Raw genomic sequence first — 23,654 nt, forward strand, 5'->3', positions numbered from 1 at the left:
AAAAAGCCTTGATCACTTCACCAAAAGAATCCGGGAAAAATAGAGGTGTTGCTTCACAGCCTATGTAAAATAAAAACAGTTACACGTATTCATCTTTTCATTTAATCTTCATTTTACTTACTGTCTGTGGATTTATTTTGCCAGTCATTAAAGCCAACAAGTCAGAATCAGCCATTGTAATTGTACAGTCAGCCTTCTTATCTGTAACATATAACAGAGACAGAGTTTCACGGTTTAACTTCAAGTTGAGAGAGACAGAGCACTCTCAGGCATGAGTCACATTACAGCTCCTGAGAATGTAGGGCAGTGGAATGATTTGTCTATAGGGTCACATGCTGCTTATTAACAGAGCTCAGCAGAAGGTGGAAGGAAGGGATAAAATATAAGCAAGCCTCATCAGCAGGTATAGCAGCATAGGTACAGCATAATCACCAACAATTATTTGTCAGGTAAGTGTCAAAGGGAACTTGATTGAGAAACCCTGTTACATAAGGATCAGCAAGAGTCCCTGACAGGGCTTTACGATATAGCCTATATAGTCAGACAGTACTTAGATTTAAGTATTACAGCATTTGCTACAAAATAAATCCATTAATAATAAAAGGGCACTGGGATTAGATGGGCTGGAGTATAGCAATAAGATTTAAAATCTTTCTCTAGACTGCTAGTTGAAATCAGAGCCAGGTCACTGGCAACTGGAAGTTGCTAATATCTGAGGACTGTTTGGGCCCTGTAAAGTGAGTCTGTGATCACAATCCAGTTCCAAAAGTATTAGAGTCCACAGCAATAATCCACCACAATTGTTAATCTCAACTGAGATTAGGGAGAGATCCTCAACCACACTTTAGCCCCTTTATGCTGGGGAAAGGATCAGACATAAATGGCCTCTAGAAGTCCTGGCTGGTTGGGATTTCCCTAATGCTGGCACTGCAGAAAAACAACTGTAAAACTGTCTTATGAGGACCTCTTCACAAGCCCAGCTGCAGGGGTTGTGCCAAGTGTGGGAGGGAAACATCAGATGTGGGGTCCAGCATGCAGTGCGACAATGATCTTAGGGGCCACCACAGCCCCCAGAGCAGCCTAGGATCAGGAGGGATCAGGGGCCTCTTAAAGCCTCCCCTTCTCCTGATTTGTGAGTTTTGTGTTTATACCTCTGAGGGTATGTCTACACTGGAATCAAAGACTTGCAGCTGGCTCAGGTCAGCTGACTCGGACTCACAGGGCATGGGCTGCAGGGCTATAAAATTGCAGTTCAGACATTTGGGCTCTGGCTGGAGCCAGACTTTGGAACGCTGCAAGGGAGGAGGGTCCCAGAGCCCAAGCTCTAGCCAGAGTATCAACACAGCAATTTTATAGCCCTGCAGCTCAAGCCCGAGTCAGCTGACCCGAGCCAGCTGTGGCAGTGCCACAGGCCTTTTATCACAGTGCAGATGTACCTTTAGAAATGCAGCACAGAACATCACCTTCAATGGGCATGACAAGATCTACTCTACAGAGTCCCCCCAGACCCAGCTTGATGCTTATTTGCAGGGAAGGGAAATGTCACTTCCTGTTCTGCTCCTGGGACTACACGGGATTTTAATATTTGTGAAAGGTGCTGAAAATTAAGTAGTACTATTTCGTATTAGGTTTGGGAAACATATTTAATTCCCCATTCATGGAGAAACAGATCCTTATGTGATTAGTTAAAAGTTAACTCCAGGAGTCAGATTCATATTTTTTCACCCTTTTGGTATGTACTGCGAACTTAATTTCTAAGTAGAAATAAAAACTTGGATTAGATGTTTATTTTCTCCTGAGACAGTTCCTGGAGATATGTATCACTACACAAACTCCAAGTTCAGGCATTTCCTGCCCAGAGCTTTTCAAAAGGAGGCATGCGTGTTCTGTTTTCCTTTGTACATTTCTTAACAAAAAGCTCACAGCCACAGCTGCTGAATTAGTGCAACCCCAGGAGATTTCAAGATCTCCTTAACTATAAGCCAGCTGAAAATGTTATCATCTATTTCATCTGTCTCTGTAACCACAATGAGTTTTCACTGACTTTCTTGAATGGATTTTAATTATGACAAAAGATAGGCCAGTATCTATATATAGCATTATTCTTTAATGCATTCATAACAGAAAGAATAATGCACTGAAAACATCTTCTCCTTAAACTAACAATACCTTACTTAAATTCTGCTACCTCAGTTGCAGATTTATGTCCAAGGACAAAATTACAAAAGACATGAACCATCCAATTCTCTGAAGTACATTCAGTGAACAAGTTTGAGGTATGTTTACTCTACCGCAGTGTAAAAGAGAATGTCAAATACTTCCACTATTTCTGTAATACCATTTCCCCTATCAAGTTTTGTACCCTTACCCATGCAGCCAATGATGATTTATCTTCCCTCAACCCTGGTGATTGTAAATGGGGCTTGAAATTAACATGGCTTTGTTAGCTGACTGCTAGCAAAGTATCCAGATAAATGGGATAAATCTGGCTTATATGGGTGTTCTTGGAGGGCGGGGGGGGGGGAGGAGAAAAAACAAAACAAAAAATGAAGAGTCCATCATTGGCAACACTGGCCTGTCAATATCACCAGCAGCCAATGACAGTTCTAAGTGAAAACAAGGGTAATCTGTGGGTGCAGCAATTCTGGACATGGGCCATTCATGCTCCAATTTTCAGCTGCAATTAAGCCTGCCCCCCAAATTTCAAAAACAATCTTCTATCTGTCCATTCAGGCATTTCTAAGATATCCACTGGTGTAGTAGCTACCCAATTTTGTTTATTCTGGCATTGGTCCTTCCAAGAGTCATATGTCTGTTATAATCTCCTCAAATACTGCTTATCTAACTGGGAAGTCTTAAAAAAGTGTCCTAGAAAACATGAGGACAGAAGGAGAAGCAGAGGAACAGCACTTAATCTTAGCCATATCCAAACAATGAGGATTAAAACTTAACTTCATTTGTCAATGATGAAGTGGGGATTTTAAAAATAATGTAGTTCTTGTTTAACTAAAGAAGTTCATATTTTGTACCTAACCTTCAAGGAACTGATGGTTCCCTTTCATTCTGACAGTATAGGTTATACCAAAGGACATACTGGAGAGATAACATCACTGACCTGAATTAGTACCTACAGAGCCTTTACCATTTTTCACATCTACTATCCAAGTTGCTTCTTTACCACCAGGACCATCTTTTACTTTGAAGGCAAAGATACCACCAATTTTCTTGACAAATTGTTCTCCTTCCTGTAATGATCATGCACAAGTTACATTTGATGGACAAGCGAATCATTTCATTCCATTGGCTTTGGCACAATTAAAATAATTTGTTTTAACAGATGTTTACATCAAGCAGCAATAGATGAATCTTTCAACCTGTTATTAAAGATTTATTCAATTCATTTTGCTAAGCTTAATTTAACACACGCAAACCTGAATTTATGTACTATAGCTATTGTACATAAATACATACTCTTCAAAAGTTGAATATCTGTTAATTTTTAGACCAATTGTAATACATAATTGCTTTAATTAAATGTAATCATTCCCCATTTTTCAGAGTTACCACCTCCCACCATATTGATAAAAGTCTACTAAAAACAAAAAGAACAAATAATTCCAAGGTCTCAAATAACACTGACATTCACAAATATAAGTTTGAAAGCAAAGAGGCAAATATAGTATTATAAAGCAGGTAAATATTAATACTTGCTTGAAAATTACCGGCTTGCCCTATTATAATTTTTGCTTTAAGCTTGGAAGAAGGCCATGTTACCATTCTTGCATTATATCAAGATAGCAAGCAGCAAACACCAAATAAAAGCTGAAAATTCTTAACAGTAACTAGGGTGAGCACAATACACAATGATTAACAACAGAAAAAGAGGAATATCAAAGACTAATTAAGTAACGCATAAATGCAACAGATTAGCAAAATTTGAATGAGAAATACAAAGAAAAAGTGGATAAGGAGAACGAGGTGAGATGTATCAAAAAGATAAAAAACTTTAATTAAACAAAAGCGATCAATACAACCCTTCAAGACAAAAATGGACAATATCTCAATATCTAAAAGACAAGAATGAGTTATGGCAAAAATATATCAAGGAACTATATATGACGACAGGCCTGAAAAACCTCAACTAGAGATCCATCAGGGAAGCCCATCAATAACTGATGAAGAAATCATGGCAGCAATAAAAACACTGCTGAATGGAAAGCACTAGTGTTAGAGAGCTTATTCCTTCACTCTGCCACTTCCCTGGTCCTTCTCGCATGAACAGAGAGCAACAATACCCGAAGTCCGAAGGTGCAAACAATTCGATGTTTATTGGGGTGAACTTCCAGCAAGCTTAAATACAAGTTCCTTTTTCCTTATTTTCGAATCCCAACTTACTTCCTGTTTGCCCCTAATTTATATAGTAATATTCTTAGCTATACCTTAACCAATCATTCTACTGAAATTTAACTAACCAATCCTAACATATTGTAACATGATTAGCTAACCAATTATATCCCACCACCTTAATTAGATTACACCCAGCAAAATTAATTATACAGCAGACAGAAACAATCACAGAACCAGACAGAGATTATACAGACAAACAATAGCAAAGTTGGAACTCTAATGACAAAACAATACAGAAGTGAGGATTTCACATCCCAGCTATTGATAAGTGAGTTCTTGCCAGACAGGATGCTATCAAACTAAGTTTCCTTTTACATTTTCTAGGCACTTCCCTTTCTCTGGAGGTGATAGGAATTATCAGGACAGGATTGTATTCAGGACAGGATTGTATTCCTAACAGCCCAATAGCACCTTCTTTCAATGTGACTAGTTTGGAATGTGAGGATGTGACTGTTCGCTTCCTGGCTTATGGCTGCCTCTGCTGCTTAGCCAAAGGCCTTAGCCTAAGAACAGGGCCTCAAACAGTCACAGTAAGAGAGGGCCCTTACACCAGCAGACAGTGATTTTGATTCTTTCTTTTATACCTCTAGAACTAGCCAAGTGATAAGAATACCCCTAAATTCTTAAAGTACAGGCTTTTGCAGACAGGCCTGAATATCTATATCCTAACAACTAGGATGTGATGAAATACCAGCTGAATTGTTAAAAAAACATAGGGGATGAAGGGTTGAGAGCCCTGGCAGATGTAATGAAGAGTATGAATGATTTTACAACTTCACTGTGTATCCGAATCCCAAAAAAGAACAACGCTACAGATTGTAAAGACTATAGAACAATCAGACTAGTATCGCATGCCTCTAAGATACTTTTGTGAGTTGTTCAAGACCAAATACAAGGAAAAATTGAGAAGAAAGAAAGTGAACAACAATATGGAATCAAACATGGATAGGGTACCATAAACAGCATTATGAACGTGAAGCTCATCTTAGAAAGATCAACAGAAATGGGGAAACAGCATACTTGTGTTTCACTGACTTCTAAAAAGCCTTTGAGAGAACCACTACAAATTTCTCAATATAGTAACATCTGTAGGGACTGATGGGTACAAACTCCCAGTAATGAGGCAATTAGTGTATACTGGAATTAGAAGGCAATTATATAGAGAGATGAAAATGGAAAACCTAACAGAGGTTAAGAAAGGTGAGACAAGGTTGAATAAAGTCAGTAACATTATACAACATTTATGGCAAGTATCTGATGAAATTAATTGAAGAAATGGAAGGTTTTAACATGAATGGAGAATGAGTGAACAACATTTGCTATGCAAATGACAGTGTTGTTGGCTGATTCAAAAGAAGGTCTGATGAAGTTAGTGACGATTATATATAAATATGGCAAAGAATATGGCCCAGAGTTGAATATGGACAAGACAAAAATTATGGGTGTATCAAGGATCCTAGGGGAACATGCAAGATTCCAGCGAACAGCACAACTATACAGCAAGTGAGAAATTATTGCTACTTAGGAAGCATCATTACAGAAGATGGAAGATCGGATACTGAAGTCAGCACCAGAACAGCTAGAGCAAAAGACATTCTGGAAGAATAAATATCTGATGAGAATGGACATGAATCTGAAGATTAAATTCCAACTCATAAAAACTTGTATTTGGTTTGTATTAAATCACAACTGTGAATCATGGACAGTCAATAAATTAATAACAAAAATTCAATCCTTCAAATTATGGTGTTATAGAAGAATTCAGAAAATATCATATATAACCAACTAAAAAGTACTGGAAATGATTGGCACTCAGCAAAAGTTAGATTTTATGACAAGAAAGTTTTATTTCAGGCCACATTTTAAGAGGTTGAGAGTGAGATGTATGTTTACAGGCACTGGAAGGGAAAGTTGATGACAGAAGAATGTGAGGCAGAAAAAGAAGATCTTAGATGGATAATATGGTATCTTGGGTGGATCAAAAGGAGGATTCACCCACAAAGAGATTAGCAGAGGACCATGCAGAATGGGCTACCAAAGTTGCAAACCTCCAGTAATGGAGAGGCCATATTAGAAAAACCCAGTGAGCTACTAGCACCTGCCAGCAACTGGGAGCAAACTGTTTTAAGAACAAAGATCAGTTTGATATTCTTAGAGTAATCAAAGTGTTTTTGTATCTCATTTCACCTTCTGTGTACCAGAAGCATAGCCTAGCAAATTCATAACAAATCACATCAGTTTCAAACTTTATATTACTAATGAAGAGAAGTGGACTACTTATACGCTTAAAGTTAAGCACATGCTCAAGTGCTTTGTTAGACTGGGCCAGTGTGCTCATCATCTTGCAGGATCGAGCCTATAATTAGTAGCTCCTTTCCCAACAACCTGTCAGAGGTGGAGGGAAGATGGGTTGAAATTTTGCAGCCATAGTAGCAGCAGCCTCTCTCAGCCTCAAAATCCTCTGTAGAGGTGGCAGAAACACCCCACACTCACTCCACCCAAATCAGTATTGGTGGGCTTCCCACCCTGCACACAGAGCCCTTTACTGGTGTGGTTACTGTCAGTTTCAGGGTAAGTGCATCTGCATTCCCTCTCTGTGGTCCACTCCAGGAATACTGCCCAGTGAGGTCTCAGATCTCTAGCCATCACCTGTCTCTGGGCAGGGACCCTTGTCCCACTCCCTTCTGCATGGGGGTTTTAAGACTGCCCAGCCCCATGTCACACTGTAATATCCCCAGAAAGCCATCTGTCTACAGGCCAGCATCTGGGCTGTGCTTTCTCTCTGAAAACAATGACAGAGTTTTTACCAGTGACCACACAGATCTTTCTCAGCAGAGAATATTTACTTTAGGACCAAAAAAAGCATTAAAAAACATGTAAAAAACAATAAGAGTTCCTACACGAATGCTAAAACCTTACCAGAAGTCACCCATCAGTCTTATGGGGCCCTAATAAGCAAAAGTCTTTCCAACCTTTCTACAAGGGTTCGTGCCCCCTTGGACAGAAGGTCCTGTCCATTTGCTGGATCAGTAAGAAGGACCTGTATCAGTTCAGCTTTTTGTACCAAAAGAGTCTCTGGAAAACCCAGTTTGAACAAGTATATGCAAACAACCCAGAAGGTGGTGCTTTGGAGTTGTTTACATATCCCAGGTTATTACCTCCCACGGTTTTTAGTTCCAGGAAGAGCTGTGATAATCCACCCCCACAGAGCAGAACACAATCATACATAATCCATCCATAAATTTAGTACAATGGTCCCCAAAAATACTGCATAGGATTGCAATATCTGTCACAGTCACCACCTATACAGTGCTTCCCAATCCAAAGTGTGGAGTGGAAAATCGCTCACTCACACAGACACCAACACCCGATTGTCAACAGCAACAACCAATTTTCTCCCTCAACACACATAGTGATCCTCTTAGTAGACTTAAGAAGGGGTCACATCTTTCATTTTAAAACACGCATGGATTCTGCAAAAGTTGATACAGCTTACGTTGAACAGCTCTTGCTCTGGACAAGTACATTTTTCAAGTCTTTGCATGCAGTGAGGCACTTGAGGTGTGAATTAAAGCTAGATGATCAACCTTATCTCTGAAGCCAAAGCATAACAAATAAAAAGTTAAGTCTCCCATTATAAAGACTTTTAAAAATAATTAAAGTGATTTACCTCTTCAAGTTTCTTTTCAATCTCTTTGAAGACAAGATTGGCCTTAAATCCATCAAAACTTGCGCTGGTGGGAATAGCCTGGATGCGCTGGGTGCTGAAATGAAAGGAAACCACTCATTTAAATCACTTAGGCTGTCTGTCACTGCAAAGTAAACACAAGTTATCTACATTCAAGTTAGCCTGGCTCAAATGAGTGCAGCCACACTACAAAGTAACACTCAAACTGCACAGAGTGATTATGTTAGCAGCTGATGAGTTATGCAAACTTAAGCTGTAGCCTATACCCTGACAGGCCAGCCAACTAGAGTTAAAAGCATCATCACACTCAAGTTAATGGCGTGTGTGTGGGGATGGGATTCCAGCTGTAATGCAAGTTAACTCTGCAGTAAACACAAGATCTTAGAATAATGCGAAGAACCTAACAAATAACCCTCTATTACGTACAAATCCATCTCATCTAGAGCTACATATAAAGGCACCAAGTTCTGCTCTCATTTACCTGGATGTATACACAGAGTAACTTTTAATTACTGGAGCCACCGAATATAGTACATCTAGCTCTGATGACTTAAACCAACATTGTGCTAGTATGAAATACAATTTATTAAGATCTTTATGACCATGAAATGCAATAGTTTCCCCTTTGTTACCCAATGTTACCATATCACACTAAAACTGCATAGCTAAATGATGTGAACAGAGGAGCTTAACTTTTTTAATGCCAACATCTTACATTGTATACGTGCAATTCTTCTATTAGAGGTCTTTTACAGGCAAAGCCTTTTGGAAAAACAACATTAATAAGAAGGCAGCAATTGATAGCTGTCTATACTTTGAAAGTTATCTTCAGGAAAAAAGAAAAAAAGTCTCACAAGCAGTTCTCCCAACCAAATTTTTGTAAGATGAAATAAATGGGTTGTAGTAATAATTTCTAATTGCAGTTATTTAGGAGGAACACAATCAGCTGAGTATGCAAAACCTTTCCTCACACCCAAAGGAGAGCACTATTGTCAGTAACTCAGGATATGCTAGCAATGTAGAGACAATGCAAAGACTGCCCTTGCTCCAAAAAGCTTACAATTTAGAAAGACGAAAAAAAAGGGGGCTCAGGAAAGTAAATAATTGTGGCAGATATGGCAATTTCCTGCAATATACGTGAAAAAAAAACTAACTGAATTAAGTTTAAAGTATCTTTGGAGTCCATTATATTAAATGCAAAGGTTATGTATTATTGTAGGCCAGGATTGTATGTAACCTCTTTAGGGGGCAGAGGTGATGTGAACCCTGGAAAGGGTTATGAACCTCAAAGGGCTATATTGAAAGTGGGCCAGACAAAAATGGACCTTTGGGACAAATAGTCAAGCAGTTTGCCTGCAAATTCCCCATCTCTGATTATGCAAAAATCCAGTCTTTTGAAGCAACAAGGAGTCCGGTGGCACCAGTCTTTTGAAGCTACACCCTGAGCAGAAGACCATTGTCTGCTGATTACCTATTCCCACAGTCTCAACATTAAAGTACAAGCTACATAAAGGAAAGACTGAACCTATTCATGGTGGTTCTGGTTCTGAATCTGAGACAGTTATGAACTTGTAACCATGGGGAAAGCTCTGCTGTGGATTTTGAAGAACAAAAAGCTTCCAGAGCCTGAGGCTGGAGTTGGGGTGACCTCTGATAAGTTTTTTAACATGCATTTAGGTTCCTCTACTGTTTTTAATATGTTTTCTCCATAATACTGTCACCTTAAAAATAAATGTGCTTGCTTGTAAAGAGCTGTGTGGTAACTTGTGACTGCTGGCAATTACAGCCATTCATAACCTTCAGAGAGAAAGTAAAAGCACAGATGCTGGCCTATTTAGGGGATGAAACAGGGTAGGCGGAGAACTGTGCAGCCTGGAAAAAACATGGTTAGAGATGCGACTGCTGAGAAGCCAGGAGCCTAAAGTCGGTGCCTTTGGTGGATCACGAGGGAGAAATACAGGTGCTGTTGCCCTGAACTGTTACAATAATATACAACACTTCCTGAGTTAGTGGGTTTAGAAATCTATATTGATGCTTATTGCAAAGTCTCCTGAACTAAACAATTGTAAAAAAAATCAATTAAATATACCACCACCCTGGGCTTTTTTAATAAAAATCCTCATTTCCTATTAAAAACGACAAATAAAAGCCTGGCCAAAAAGACAGACAGGGTCTTACAATGTAGCCTAAAGGCTGCTAAACTCTGGCACACTGACAAAAGGATCAGATTCCAGAAGCCTGGGTCTTCCACCAAGAACACTATATCACAACAGCTGTGAAAAAGAGTAACCTCATGACATCTTTTGCTTTTATTTTCAACCTTTCAATCTCAACATCATTAATGAAAAATCCAACTCTTTGCTGTTTCATTCACCACTCCCTGGAGTACATTAGTACAGTTGGCATGCATGGGAACTAGACTGAGATCAAACTAGAAATGAGTTGGAGAAAAACATCTCTCTCTGTCTTTGAAATTTTAAGAGAGAGAATTTTGTTGTTCATGTTTTGAAAGCAACAGATATTAAATACTGGAACTGAGATGTCAAAAAGCTGTATAAATCAACATTAGAGAGACATGGTGAATGAGGTGATACAGTGAGAAAGAAGCTTTCAAGAGAAGAGAGCTCTCTTCTTCAAGCCTGGGACCAACACAGCCACAACACTCCACACGTATAAACAAACATGTCAATTTTTCTAAACAAGGCTGAAAGTGAAAACAAGGGACAATATACTCATAGACTCATAGATATTTAGGTCAGAAGGGACCATTATGATCATCTAGTCTGACCTCCTGCACAATGCAGGCCACAGAATCTCACCCACCCACTCCTGCAATAAACCTCTCACCTATGTCTGAGCTACTGAAGTCCTCAAATCATGGTTTAAAGACTTCAAGGTGCAGAGAATCCTCCAGCAAGTGACCCGTGCCCCATGCTACAGAGGAAGGCGAAAAACCACCAGGGCCTCTTCCAATCTGCCCTGGAGAAAAATTCCTTCCCAACCCCAAATATGGCGATCAGCTGAACCCTGAGCATGTGGGCAAGATTCACCAGCCAGATACCCAGGAAAGAATTCTCTGTAGTAACTCAGATCCCACCCCATCTAACATCCCATCACAGGCCATTGAGCCTAATTACCATTAATAGTTAAAGATCAATTAATTGCCAAAATCATGTTATCCCATCATACCATCTACTCCTTTTCTTTTTGCGAATATAGACTAACACGGCTTCTACTCATAAACTTATCGAGTTTAATCTTGAAGCCAGATAGGTCTTTTGCCCACACTGCTTCCCTTGGAAGGCTATTCCAGAACTTCACTCCTCTGATGGTTAGAAACCTTAGTCTAATTTTGAGTCTAAACTTTCTAATGGCCAGTTTATATCCATTTGTTCTTGTGTCTACATTGGTACTGAGCTTAAATAATTCCTCTCCCTCTCTGGTATTTATCCCTGTGATATATTTATAGAGAGCAATCATATCTCCCCTCAACCTTCTTTTGGTTAGGCTAAACAAGCCAAGCTTCTTGAGTCTCCTTTCCTCGGATCATCCTAGTAGCCCTTCTCTCCACCTGTTCCAGTTTGAATTCATCCTTCTTAAACCTGGGAGACCGGAACTGCACACAGTATTCCAGATGAGGTCTCACCAGTGCCTTGTATAACGGTACTAATACGTCCTTATCTCTACTGGAAATACCTCGCCTGATGCATCCGAAGACCGCATTAGCTTTTTTCACGGCCACATCACATTGGCGGCTCATAGTTATCCTGTGGTCAATCAATACTCCAAGGTCCTTCTCCTCCTCCGTTACTTCTAATTGATGCGTCCCCAGCTTATAACTAAAATTCTTGTTATTAATCCCTAAATGCATGACCTTACACTTCTCACTATTAAATTTCATCCTATTACTATTACTCCAGTTTACAAGGTCATCCAGATCCTCCTGTAGGATATCCCGGTCCTTCTCTAAATTGGCAATACCTCCCAGCTTTGTATCATCCGCAAACTTTATTAGCACACTCCCACTTTTTGTGCCGAGGTCAGTAATAAAAAGATTACATAAAATTGGTCCCAAAACCTATCCCTGAGGAACTCCACTGGTAACCTCCCTCCAGCCTGACAGTTCACCTTTCAGTATGACCCGCTGTAGTCTCCCTTTTAACCAATTCCTTATCCACCTTTCAATTTTCATATTGATCCCCATCTTTTCCAATTTAACTAATAATTCCCCATGTGGCACCGTATCAAACGCCTTACTGAAATCTAGGTAAATCAGATCCACTGTGTTTCCTTTGTCTAAAAAATCTGTTACTTTCTCAAAGAAGGAGATCAGATTGGTTTAGCACGATCTATCCATTTGTTCTTGAACTCTAGCAAGTTCCCTGCCAAATCCTTTTATTTTTATGGACTGTCATATTTTGGCACAACCCCTGTTCATATTAATAATTTAAAACTACAAAATATATAAAGTTTTGAAAATAAAAACAAACAGTTTGGAATTGCTTTACAGGAATGGACCAATTATGCACTTACAATAGTATAAAGAAAAGGAGTACTTGTGGCACCTTAGAGACTAACCAATTTATTTGAGCATAAGCTTTCGTGAGCTACAGCTCACTTCATCGGATGCATATTGTGGAAACTGCAGAAGACATTATATACACAGAGACCATGAAACAATACCTCCTCCCACCCCACTCTCCTGCTGGTAATAGCTTATACAAGTTTTTTCATGCAGTCGATAGATTTCCACTCCATACGGCTAAATGCAGTGCATTGCATAATGACAGGTTTCAGAGTAACAGCCGTGTTAGTCTGTATTCGCAAAAAGAAAAGGAGTACTTGTGGCACCTTAGAGACTATCTACAACCCTGGCCAAAACTAAATGAGCCACAGGAAGGTATAAAACTTCTACAATGCCACTTAAATATGTGTATTATACAATAGGGGAATTTCTCTATGACCACACCTGATAGTTCACCAATGAAAACCTGATGACCCTTGCAGCTATTCATATAGATTTACCATTTTTAATCTTACTACATTCTTGGCCTTGATAATCACATGACAGAGTTCCTCAGATTAACTACCTGTTTAATTTTTTAAAAATTCATTTTCTTTGTTGTCTTTTAATGTTTACCACCCCCCTTATCCTTTTACTATGAAACCAGAAAAATATGAAAACTTAAATGGACTTCCATATACCTTTCGTTAATTTATATATCTGTAGTGTATCTTCTCTTACTCTTGCCTGTCTGAATTAAGAAATTCTATATCTATAATCTCCCTTTGTATGGAAACTCCCTCATATGACTATAATCCCAATTATCTCTCTGCTGTAAGAACACATATACATACACTTGTTCCTAAACTAGGGGTTTTTTATTCCGACAATACTCTTTTTAAACAAATATTATTGCAAAAATATTTGTACAAGCAGGAACACCAACCCCAATTCCTATGCAAATATTCCACATCTGTCATCACCAAAGCCATCAAATATCCACATCACTATCAAAATCTGTGATGGGGATTATTAAACCCTTCCCAACAGTAAACAAACTTCCAATAAGTAGTAACAAACCTTACACTGCACAGATTTTGAAACGGGCATCTCTGTTGTCAGTAGTATTGGAAATCCTGGCCCCACTGAAGACAATTGCAAAACTCCATTAAATAAGAACCCCAGAGAAAAATACCAGGCGCGTGCTAGTTTAAAAAATAAAATCCCACTCACATGTTCTCTGTGAAACTAAGATTTTTCTACTACAAAAAATAACTGCTCTTGAACAGAAAAGGCATGAAGCTACTCTGTTTTATTTCGTATTTCTTATCCAAATGACTATTATTTGTACATCTAAACAAATAAAAAGGAATCTATGGCTACTGACTACAGTACCTAGGAATGGTCAGTGACCTGTGCATTCAGCCTGGAGCATTTTGAAGTACTAAAGGTATGAAGGTTGTAGCTTTCACGCTGTTTTATGGCAACTGAATTGCAGTCTTAAAATGTCTGGAGTTTTACAAGAATCACATAATAAAGTATCAGTGCCAGGTTTTCATATCCCTTTTCCTTAAATTTACTTAGAATTTTGAACATGGAGACAGATACTTATGAGAACACAATTAAGGAGGGGGGAAAAAAGCAGCCATCGTGACCAACACCAAAACCATTATGAAAGTTGAAACAGACTGCAGAAAAAACAGCTGCACATAAGCATTGAGAAAGAGTTGTGCATTCAGAAACTGCATTTTTCCCTGCTGTGAGGGAACAAACATAATCCAAGCAGTCTATTTAATAGGGTACTGAGAAAACTGTATTGTATGTGCAAAATAAGCCAATTATATGCACATTTTCATTTCAGCACTACCAAACTGGATCTACCACACTATTTAAACATTACATCCTACTTTTCGCTGCACTCAAACAGGAAATCTCTGTTTTCCAAAGTAAAGTATAATGCTACCTCTTCTCTGATAACATTTATGTACAGATTTATAGAAACACAAATAGATAAAAACTCACCTTACAGCTTCAGGAAAACCCATTCTGTATAATGTTACAACTACAGCACCACCAAGGCCTATGTTATGTTGCAGAGCAACCTTTGCACCAGGAACTTGTCTCTTCCCAGCTTCCCCTCTTAGCTGCCAGCAGAGTTCAGCACACTGAGCCAGACCTAAAAAATCAAACACAGAGGAGGCAGATCTTAAAACACTCCAACTATTGCAAGAGCAAGCAACAAATACAATAATGTTATATCATGCTACACTTCAGCAAACTAAAATTTAAAGAACTCCATTACCAAAATCCTAAGAAAAAAAAGTCTCTCAAGGATTTTGTTTGTTTTTTTTAAACAGAAGCTTAAAGGATGAGGTAATATCTTTTATTGGACCAACTTCTGTTGGAGAGAGAAGTTTTCGAGCCACACAGAGCTCTTTTTCAGGTCTGTGTGGCTCGAAAGCTTGTCTCTCTCACCAACGGTAGCTGGTCCAATAAAACATATTAATATCCTGGGACCGACACAGCTACAGTTACACTGCATACAACAACTGAAAGGAATACAAGGAATACAAAAACTAGGAGTACTTAGGGCTAGAAAGTTATACTGATTTAAAAATGAACAAATCTTAAAAATGCTGTTTTCTTTTATGGCAAATTCACTACTCACCATGACTTAGGTAATAATAGTATTTAGCTCTTATATAGCTAAAATATGGGATAATATGACAAAGTGTTTCAATCTATTTTGAAAATATTAGTTTTATGAAGTTTTAGTACACATCAAAATGTAATACTGTAAAAAGACTGCTTGACAAACATTTCTTATCATTGATATAACACTTAATAGAGAAGTATTTTTCCACAATACAAACCTTACCATTTGAGAATTCTGACTGCAGTTTTAAAAAGAACAAGCAAACAAGGAGGACACTATGAACCTAGGCAAGACTAACAATTGACCAATACTCAGAGAGTTGTGCTTTTGGAAAGCTTTAGCTTAAAGAACACTGTCAATTTTAATTTTTTGGATAAAGCACCCTTTCAATTATACTATAGGCATGAACATTTTTTTAAATTCCTTTAAAAATATTTAATAATTTTTGCCTCCCTCTTGAAATTTGGAAGATCTTTCCAGCAATTAAAAAAACTAACTATATAAAGTAAAACAGTGAAGCTGAATATGGCCTTGGATCTAAGGTCCATTAAAATCAATGGGAATTCTTCCATTGATTTCAATGGGCCTTGGATTGAGCCCTATTTGTTGATACGTCGGGGTACCTAAACTTTTTGACTAATTTGCATAGGTTTATTTTAAAAAAGCCCTCAATCACTGTATTTTGTCTGTACTTTATCCTGACTTTGGAGCTGCAATGCTGGCATATTTTAGTACTCTTACACCTGACTTTGGGCTTCAGGGTGTCTCTCTTAAGCAATCTTTGGTTTTATAAAACTAATATTTTCCCAGTTTTAGAAAAAGAAAAACACAGTATTTACATTCGTGCACGCATACTCTATAAACATACAAGTTCGTGACTCAAAGTAATGCATTTTTCACTTTCATCCCCTTCAAATGTCCACTGTATTGAAGATTAGTTTCCTTATTCTTTAACCATTTTATGGTAATACCTTCCAGATGAAGCCATTACTCGGAATGTCAAATTCTGGCTTACCAACATGAGAGTCCCTTCAAGAAAATTCCAATTATTTAATGAAGGCTTTATTACAAAAACAGCTGCTTGACAGTGAAATTTTAGTCTTTAAAAAGACTATGTTCTGAAAATCATATAAAGCATTTTTATGTAGTTCCATTTTTCACATCTTGATGGCAGTACTATAAATCCTTCTGCCAAAAGTCTGTCCAAAGATTGCATTAGCACAGCATTCGTGACACCTTTAGGAATTCATAGATATTTAGGTCAGAAGGGACCATTATGATCATCTAATCTGACCTCCTGCACAAGGCACGCCACAGAATTTCACCCACCACTCCTACAAAAAAATACCTCACACCTATATCTGTGCTATTAAAGTCCTCAAATCGTAGTTTAAAGACTTCAAGGAGCAGAGAATCCTCCAGCAAGTGACCCGTGCCCCATGCTACAGAGGAAGGCGAAAAACCTACAAGGCCTCTTCCAATCTGCCCTGGAGGAAAATTCCTTCCCGACCCCAAATATGGTGATCAGCTAAACCCTGAGCATCTGGGCAAGATCAGCCAGATACTACAGAAAATTCTTTCCTGGGTAACTCAGATCCCACCCCATCTAATATCCCATCACAGGCCATTGGGCCTATTTACCATGAATATTTAATTACCAAAACATGTTATCCCATCATACCATCTCCTCCATAAACTTAACAAGTTTAATCTTAAAGCCAGATAGATCTTTTGTCCCCACTGCTTCCCTTGGAAGGCTATTCCAAAACTTCACTCCTCTGATGGTTAAAAACCTTCGTCTAATTTCTAGTCTAAATTTCCTAGTGGCCAGTTTATATCCATTTGTTCTTGTGTCCACATTGGTACTGTGCTTAAATAATTCCTCTCCCTCTCCGGTATTTATCCCTCTGATATATTTATAGAGAGCAATCATATCTCCCCTCAACCTTCTTTTAGTTAGGCTAAACAAGCACAGGAGAGAAGTACTTCTTTCAATTCTGCTGTAGTAATAAATAAATAATAGTAACAATGAAGTACTTCAAAAGGTTGGAAGTAATCAGCTGAATTCAAAACCATTTGCTAAGTATTTCTTACATAAATAAAAACCTGATCATGTTAGGGTTGTGGGTTTTTCTAAACTAAAAAAAAGCCTACTGCTCAAGTAGTGCTTTGTTTTTACGTTATACAGGAAAGTATGCTGGCATACAGGACCATGGCGTATTTGGATTTGGGTAATAGGTAGCAGATTTAAAACAAACAAAAGGAAGTATTTTTTCACACAACGCACAGTCAGTCAACCTATGGAACTCCTTGCCAGAGGATGTTTTGAAGGCCAATACTATAATAGGGTTCAAAAAAGAACTAGATAAATTCATGGAGGATAGGTCCATCAATGGCTATTAGCCAGGATGGGCAGGAATGGTGTCCCTAGCCTCTGTTTGCCAGAAGTTAGAAATGGGTGCCAGGAAATGGATCATTTGATGATTACCTGTTCTGTTCATTCCCTCTGGGGCACCTGGCATTGGCTACTGTTGGAAGACAGGATACTGGGCTGGATGGATCTTTGGTCTGACCCACTATGGCCGTTCTTATGTTCTTCACAGCTGAAAATGCTGCGAATGGAGGAAGGGCAGGAAGACTCGGCAGGTGAGGCAGATGGCGCAGAGCTCCAGGATGTTGAGGTGCATCTGTGCCTCCCTGGGGGACCAGAGGCCCTGAGCCACATGGCCGTCCAGATGAACTCCCCAGCCAACAAGCGAGTCATCCGTGGTGAGAGTGGTACGGGGGGCGTGAAAGGGATGCTGGCTAAGACTCTGGACAGGTTGCACCACCACATGAGGGAGGTGAGGACAGAGGGAGGAAGCAAGATCAGCTTGCCTAGGCTGTCTGACTGAGGATCACAGATGGAGTGGAGCCACAGCTGGAGGCAACGCATATGGAGGCAGGCATGCAGCATGACAGAGGTGCAGGCAGACATTTGGTCCAGGAGAGAGAGGCACTGATGGACTCATGTGCGTGGATGATAGTGGAGCTGCGTGATGAGAGCAGTGAGGGTGGTGAACTGGTCCGAGGGAAAAAAGGTGTGGGCCGCAACTGAGTACCGACGGGTCCCTATGAAAATGAGCATGCAGGCAGGGGTAAGGACAGATTTCTCCTTGTTGATGCAAATCCCCAAGGTGTCTAGGAGGATGTGTAAGGTCCAGATAGCGATAAGGAGGCAGGCCTGGAATGGAGCCACAAGGAGCCAATCATCCAGGTAGGGAAACACGGAGTGACCCAGGAGACGCATGTGGGCCAACACAACAGCGAAAACCTTCATAAAGATGAGGGGGCAGTGCAATCCCAAAGAGAAGGACCTGGAATTGATAGTGTGAACGCCCCACCGTGAAGTGGAGGAATTTGCAAGGAACGGGGGGATGTCTGTATGGAAATATGTGTCCTTCATATCAAGAGCCGTGAACCAAGCCACCGGGGGAAGAGACAGGATGATGAGGGGGAGCATGACTATCTGGAAACAGAATCTGCGAATAAATTTGTTCAGCAACTGGAGGTCCAAAATGGGATGGACGCCCCCTTCTTCAGTACGAGGCAGTAAGGGGAGTAGAAACCACAGCCATGGTAGTGCTGTTGAACAGATTCTATGGCACCCTTCCAAAGGAAGGCATCTACTTCCTCTCAGAGAAGGTGGTACTGGGAGAGATCCCCAAGAGGTCCCCGGAGTGAGTGATGGGGCAGGAAGGAAAAGAATTCTATGAGGTACCCCTGGTGACCAATGTCCAACACCCAACCATCAGTGGTAATCTTGTCCAGTTGTGACCAAAAAGGGCAAGATGACCCACAAAAACAATTGGGGGGGTGACTGGAGGGAGGTTCACGGGTCTCCACGAAGGACGCAAAAGGGCTGCCTGGAGGAACGTTGCAGGAAAGCAGAAGTGGCAGGAGCAGCGGCCGTGGAATAGTAGGGTGGTAGTGAGCGCAGATGATGCTGAAACACTTCCACTGGACATTGAGGATAGGGCTGGTAGGTGGCACGAGGGCGAGGTCTGAAGGACAGAGCCATTCCTTACGGTACGGTGAATTGGGGCGACCGCCTCTGGCCCCACGCTTTGGGTGGCCCCGTGAGCCAGCGCGATTGGCCAGCATGCATGGATGGCGTGTGAACCGCTGGCCGGGGGAGGCTAGCCCCAGCCCCACCCCTTCCACCCGAGAGAGAGCGCGCGGCGGCAGTGCTGCAGCCTTCCCAGCTCTGGAGCACCGGGAGGGAGAGTGCACAGCTCTGCCGCAGCCTCCTCAGCCCCCTGGAGCCCAGCGTCACTGCCCTGGGGAGGCAGAGTGTGGGCAGGGCCACGCTTGGCTGTTTGGGGAGGCACTGCCTCCCCTACCCGCCGCCCGGGGTGGTCAGTCCTGGAAGTGACGGATTCATCACTTCCACCCCAGGCCCTGCACCCCTCTAGGGACGGCCCTGCTAAAGGACCACCTCTGTTGCCTGCAGGTTGGGGTCAGGGTGTATATGCCAAGTGACCAGAGGGTGCTACGAGAGTCTTTAAGGGAGTGGAGGGACTCACTGGTTTTGTCGCTAAACATTTTGTTATTGTCAAAGGGGAGGTCCTCAAGTGTAGTCTGGACCTCCTTTAGAAACCTGCTAGATTATAGCCAGCAATCATGGCAGAGGACAACCCCTGAGGCCAGAGAGTGGGATGCAATATCAGCAGCATCAACTGCTCCCTGGAGGAACGTTGTGACCAACTTGTCTTCGTCCAGAAGGTGTTGAAGTCCTGCTGCTTCTCTGGATGGAGGAAAGCTTTAAAGTCCACCAGTTTGGAGTATGAGAGGAAGTTGTACTTGGCCAGGATGGCCTGGTAGCTGGCAATGCAGAACTGTCCCCGCAGAGGAGTTAGGGTGACCAGATGTCTTGTTTTTATAGGGACAGTCCCATTTTGAGGGACTTTTTCTTATATAGGCACCTATTACCTCCCACCCCCTGTCCCATCTTTTCACAGTTGCTATCTGGTCACCCTAAGAGGAGTTGACCTTGCAGCCAGCAAGTCCAGCTTCTTGGCATTGTGATTGGCACGGGGGGAAGTGAAGGGGTTAGATTTAAAGTGCAGTTGCCAGGCATGCTCAGTTACTGCATGGACTACAAAAGAATTTCATGGCAGGTGAGTATATAGAAAGTCTGTGCCTTTGGTGGGCACGAAGTAGAGACACTCCACCCGCTTGGGAGTGGGCGCACAAGAAGCTGGGGTGTGCCAGACTATTTGGGACAGTTGTAAAATGGCCTTGTGAATAGGCAGGGAAGTAGGGGATGCCCGGGCGGGTTGCAATATGTCCAGGAACTGATTCTGGGGGTCCTGTACGTCATCTATAGGCAGGTTGAGGGCTGTAGCAGATCCTGGTCTTGCAGGTGGTCATCGGGGAGAGAGAGAGAGGGCAGAATAAAGGCATCATCTGGGGAGGAAGAGGTGCAAATAGGGACCAGAGGATCCAATGGTGCTGCTGCTGCCGGAAAGTCCTGGGGCTTCTCAGACAGAGGGAGGGACAGTACATTGGGCACAGCCGGTGATGCAGGCATGGTTGTCCCCTGCAATTCATCTAGGGGTCCCAAGCAGCCCAGTAGGGCCAGGCATAGGGGTCACCTGGCATCAGCATGGAACCATGGGTCAACCAGCGGGGTATACATGATATGGGTGATGCCAGGGGTCCAGGCTATACGACTGGGTGGGCAAGAAGGCAGAGTCCGGCTCAGAAGACCACTCAGAGGCCGAAGACAGGTCCAATAGAGGCAGAGTCGTCAGAACCGTCAGTGTGGGATGAAATGAAGCCGGATGGTCCAAGAGCAAAAGAGGTTCCTCTGTGGAAGGGCCTGGCGGAGAGAGGCTGAGTGGAGCAAGATGCTGAAGGAGAAGGGGATCATCCGCGGGAGACGGCATTCTGGGAGCGACGAGAGGCTGGGTGTATGGACGGGAGCTGGCATATGGCAACATCAGTTCAGCCATTGGCATGAGAGGGGACAAGTGCCCCGGTGTATGTAGGATTGGGCATGCAAGTCCAGACATCCCCGTGGAGTGGACGGAGCCGGAGGCGACAGCAGCAGGCCACTCACTGTGGCCAGTGGCAGGGCCGATGGAGCGCGGTGCTTGGACTTATGTGCTGATTGGGACTTTTTGTTGCTGGAGCATCCAGATTGATGTGACACTTCTCATCTGACCTAGCACAGCTCGGGGAAGCAATGATGTGTTTAGAGGCAGTCCCCATCGGGGAGCCACCCTTATGTCCACAGCTGTGCCTCTTATGAGTATGGTGGGTCTTGGGCAGTAGCGGTGGTGCCTCTGGTGCCGGCTGGGAAGGGCCCGGGGAGGAGCTCACCGCCGGTATGAAGCACCACTCTGATGCATCTGTCGGTCCTGGATCCAATTGTGCACATGGTCACATTACCTCCTCCATACGACACTTGCAGAGGTGAAGTTCTCTGGTCTTTCGAGGCCAAGCCAGGAAAGAGTGCCAGATGGAGCAGCAGGTGGCAACATGAGCTTTGCCCAAACAATACAGACAACATTGGTGCTCGTCACTCACAGAGAAGGACCATGGGCACGAAGCACTGTATTTAAAACTGGCTTGCCAGGGCACAGTCCCTGGGCTGGGGAGGAGCCACACAAGGGGAGAAGTCAAACAAAGGAAACCTAGCTAACTAACGGACAACCATATACAACTAATAAAAACTATCTACAGACAACAATCAAAGAACAGCTCTCTTGGTAAGCTAAGAGCACTGAGGAACAGGGGTTCCGACTCTGGCCATACAGCAGCAAGAAGGAACTGGAGCAGTGTCAACCTGCATAGCCTCTTAAAGCCTCAGATGCGCCATGCGGTCAATGCACGATGCATATGTGGGTTAACGGATACTACTATGAACCGTTCTGGTTCCAGCGTATGTGGATCCATGTTTGGAATCCACATAGGGATCATCACTTGAAGAAAAACATAACACCTAATCATCTAAGTTGGCACATCCAAAATCAATATTAGAAAAGTTCTCAGTTAACAATATTGCTGAAAGTTAAAACATACTATATTAAATAGCAAATCAGCAGAGAATACACATGTAATTTCTAAAAAGCCTTTAGAGTTTTTTCCAGAAATGACCAACTGGCTCAGTGAGAAGCAAAATTACCCATATAGGATTTCAAGGCTTTATCAAAAATCTGATGGGTTCTCCACACTTTTACCAGTGGTGGTGGATGATTTCCTTTTAAAATCATAATTCTTTTAAAATTGAATTGAAACAATACTTCAAGTACACCATGAAGTGTTAACTAGTGTTTAAGGTAAGGATTGTCCCAAATAGATCCAAATATATGCAGGTCAAAAGAAAAATGAAGTTCACGAAGTTCACAGTCAGTAAAAAGTTAAGTACAAAGTTCAATGCCAGCCTGACCCTTCATCATATAACACCACAGACACTGGTTAAAGATTTACATTTTAAGCAGCTTACATTTAAATTATAACTGAACAGCTCTTCAAAGAAGTGTTACAGCATTTATGAATAAACGTATATTATGGGAAACACATGGGTACGATATAATCACATCTTATTATGTTATGTGCAGTATACTTTCCTATATACATATGGAAAACATCTAATGAAACCCATTAAATTGTGGCAATACTGAGAGAAATTACAGATGGTCTTAAACTGAAATTATTTTTGAAAAAAGAAGTTGGAATATGTCTTGCTAAAATGGCACTTCTAAAACCACAGATATTTAGCTTCTGAGAAAGATTGCTGAAGTACGAAACTGGAAGGAATGCTTGAGAAAGTTGCTTGAAGGTTGAGATTTAAATTACTGCATAAACATAAAAGTCTTCAGCGGACACATTATATAATGCAGAAGATAATATTCACATCAACTACTTTGAATCCCTTTCTCTGAAGAGGCAGCTGCAGACAGACTTTGTATATAAAATAAAACTACCACATTTTAAAACTAATAGCTTGATTTTGATTGGAGTAGTCTCTAAAACAGAAAAATGTTTATATGTCAATGTAAACTGTATATTCAAGTATTCTGCAAAGTACAAAAATGTATTCTTAGTGTAGTCTATTGAAACTTAAAGAAAAAGTAGTAAGTACTCAGGTCTTGAAAGAAAAAAATTATATCTTAACTCCATATGCTTTGTCAACAACATGAACTTTCTCTTGAACATGTTTGCTCTCTCCAGACAGATAATTAGGTCTGTGCAAAATACCCCTGTACGCCTAGCTACTTAGACATTTTAAGTCAAGTGAAAATGAATTTTATTTTAATTAAGAAAAACAAATTCTAGCCCACTCCTTTTTTAAAAAATTCACTTTTAATTTAAGCAGAAGTTATGTCACCTAGCATCCTCTATTTGAACTA

General features: G+C 41.2%; 1 protein-coding gene across 2 annotated transcripts in view; it reads right to left on the reverse strand.

Annotated features, from left to right (window-relative positions):
- Positions 1-23,654, reverse strand: part of SCP2 (sterol carrier protein 2) — a 51,236-nt gene that overhangs the window by 3,986 nt on the left and 23,596 nt on the right. For both annotated transcript variants that reach the window (XM_074961719.1, XM_074961718.1), the window contains exons 12-15: positions 14,622-14,775; positions 8,078-8,171; positions 3,116-3,245; positions 122-201 (exon numbers count right to left, since the gene is read on the reverse strand). In XM_074961719.1, the coding sequence (XP_074817820.1) occupies positions 122-201; positions 3,116-3,245; positions 8,078-8,171; positions 14,622-14,775 (458 nt within the window). The remainder of the gene's footprint in view (positions 1-121; positions 202-3,115; positions 3,246-8,077; positions 8,172-14,621; positions 14,776-23,654) is intronic.

The sequence above is a fragment of the Natator depressus genome, chromosome 8 (genome assembly GCF_965152275.1).
Source record: "Natator depressus isolate rNatDep1 chromosome 8, rNatDep2.hap1, whole genome shotgun sequence".
Lineage (NCBI taxonomy): Eukaryota > Metazoa > Chordata > Testudines > Cheloniidae > Natator > Natator depressus.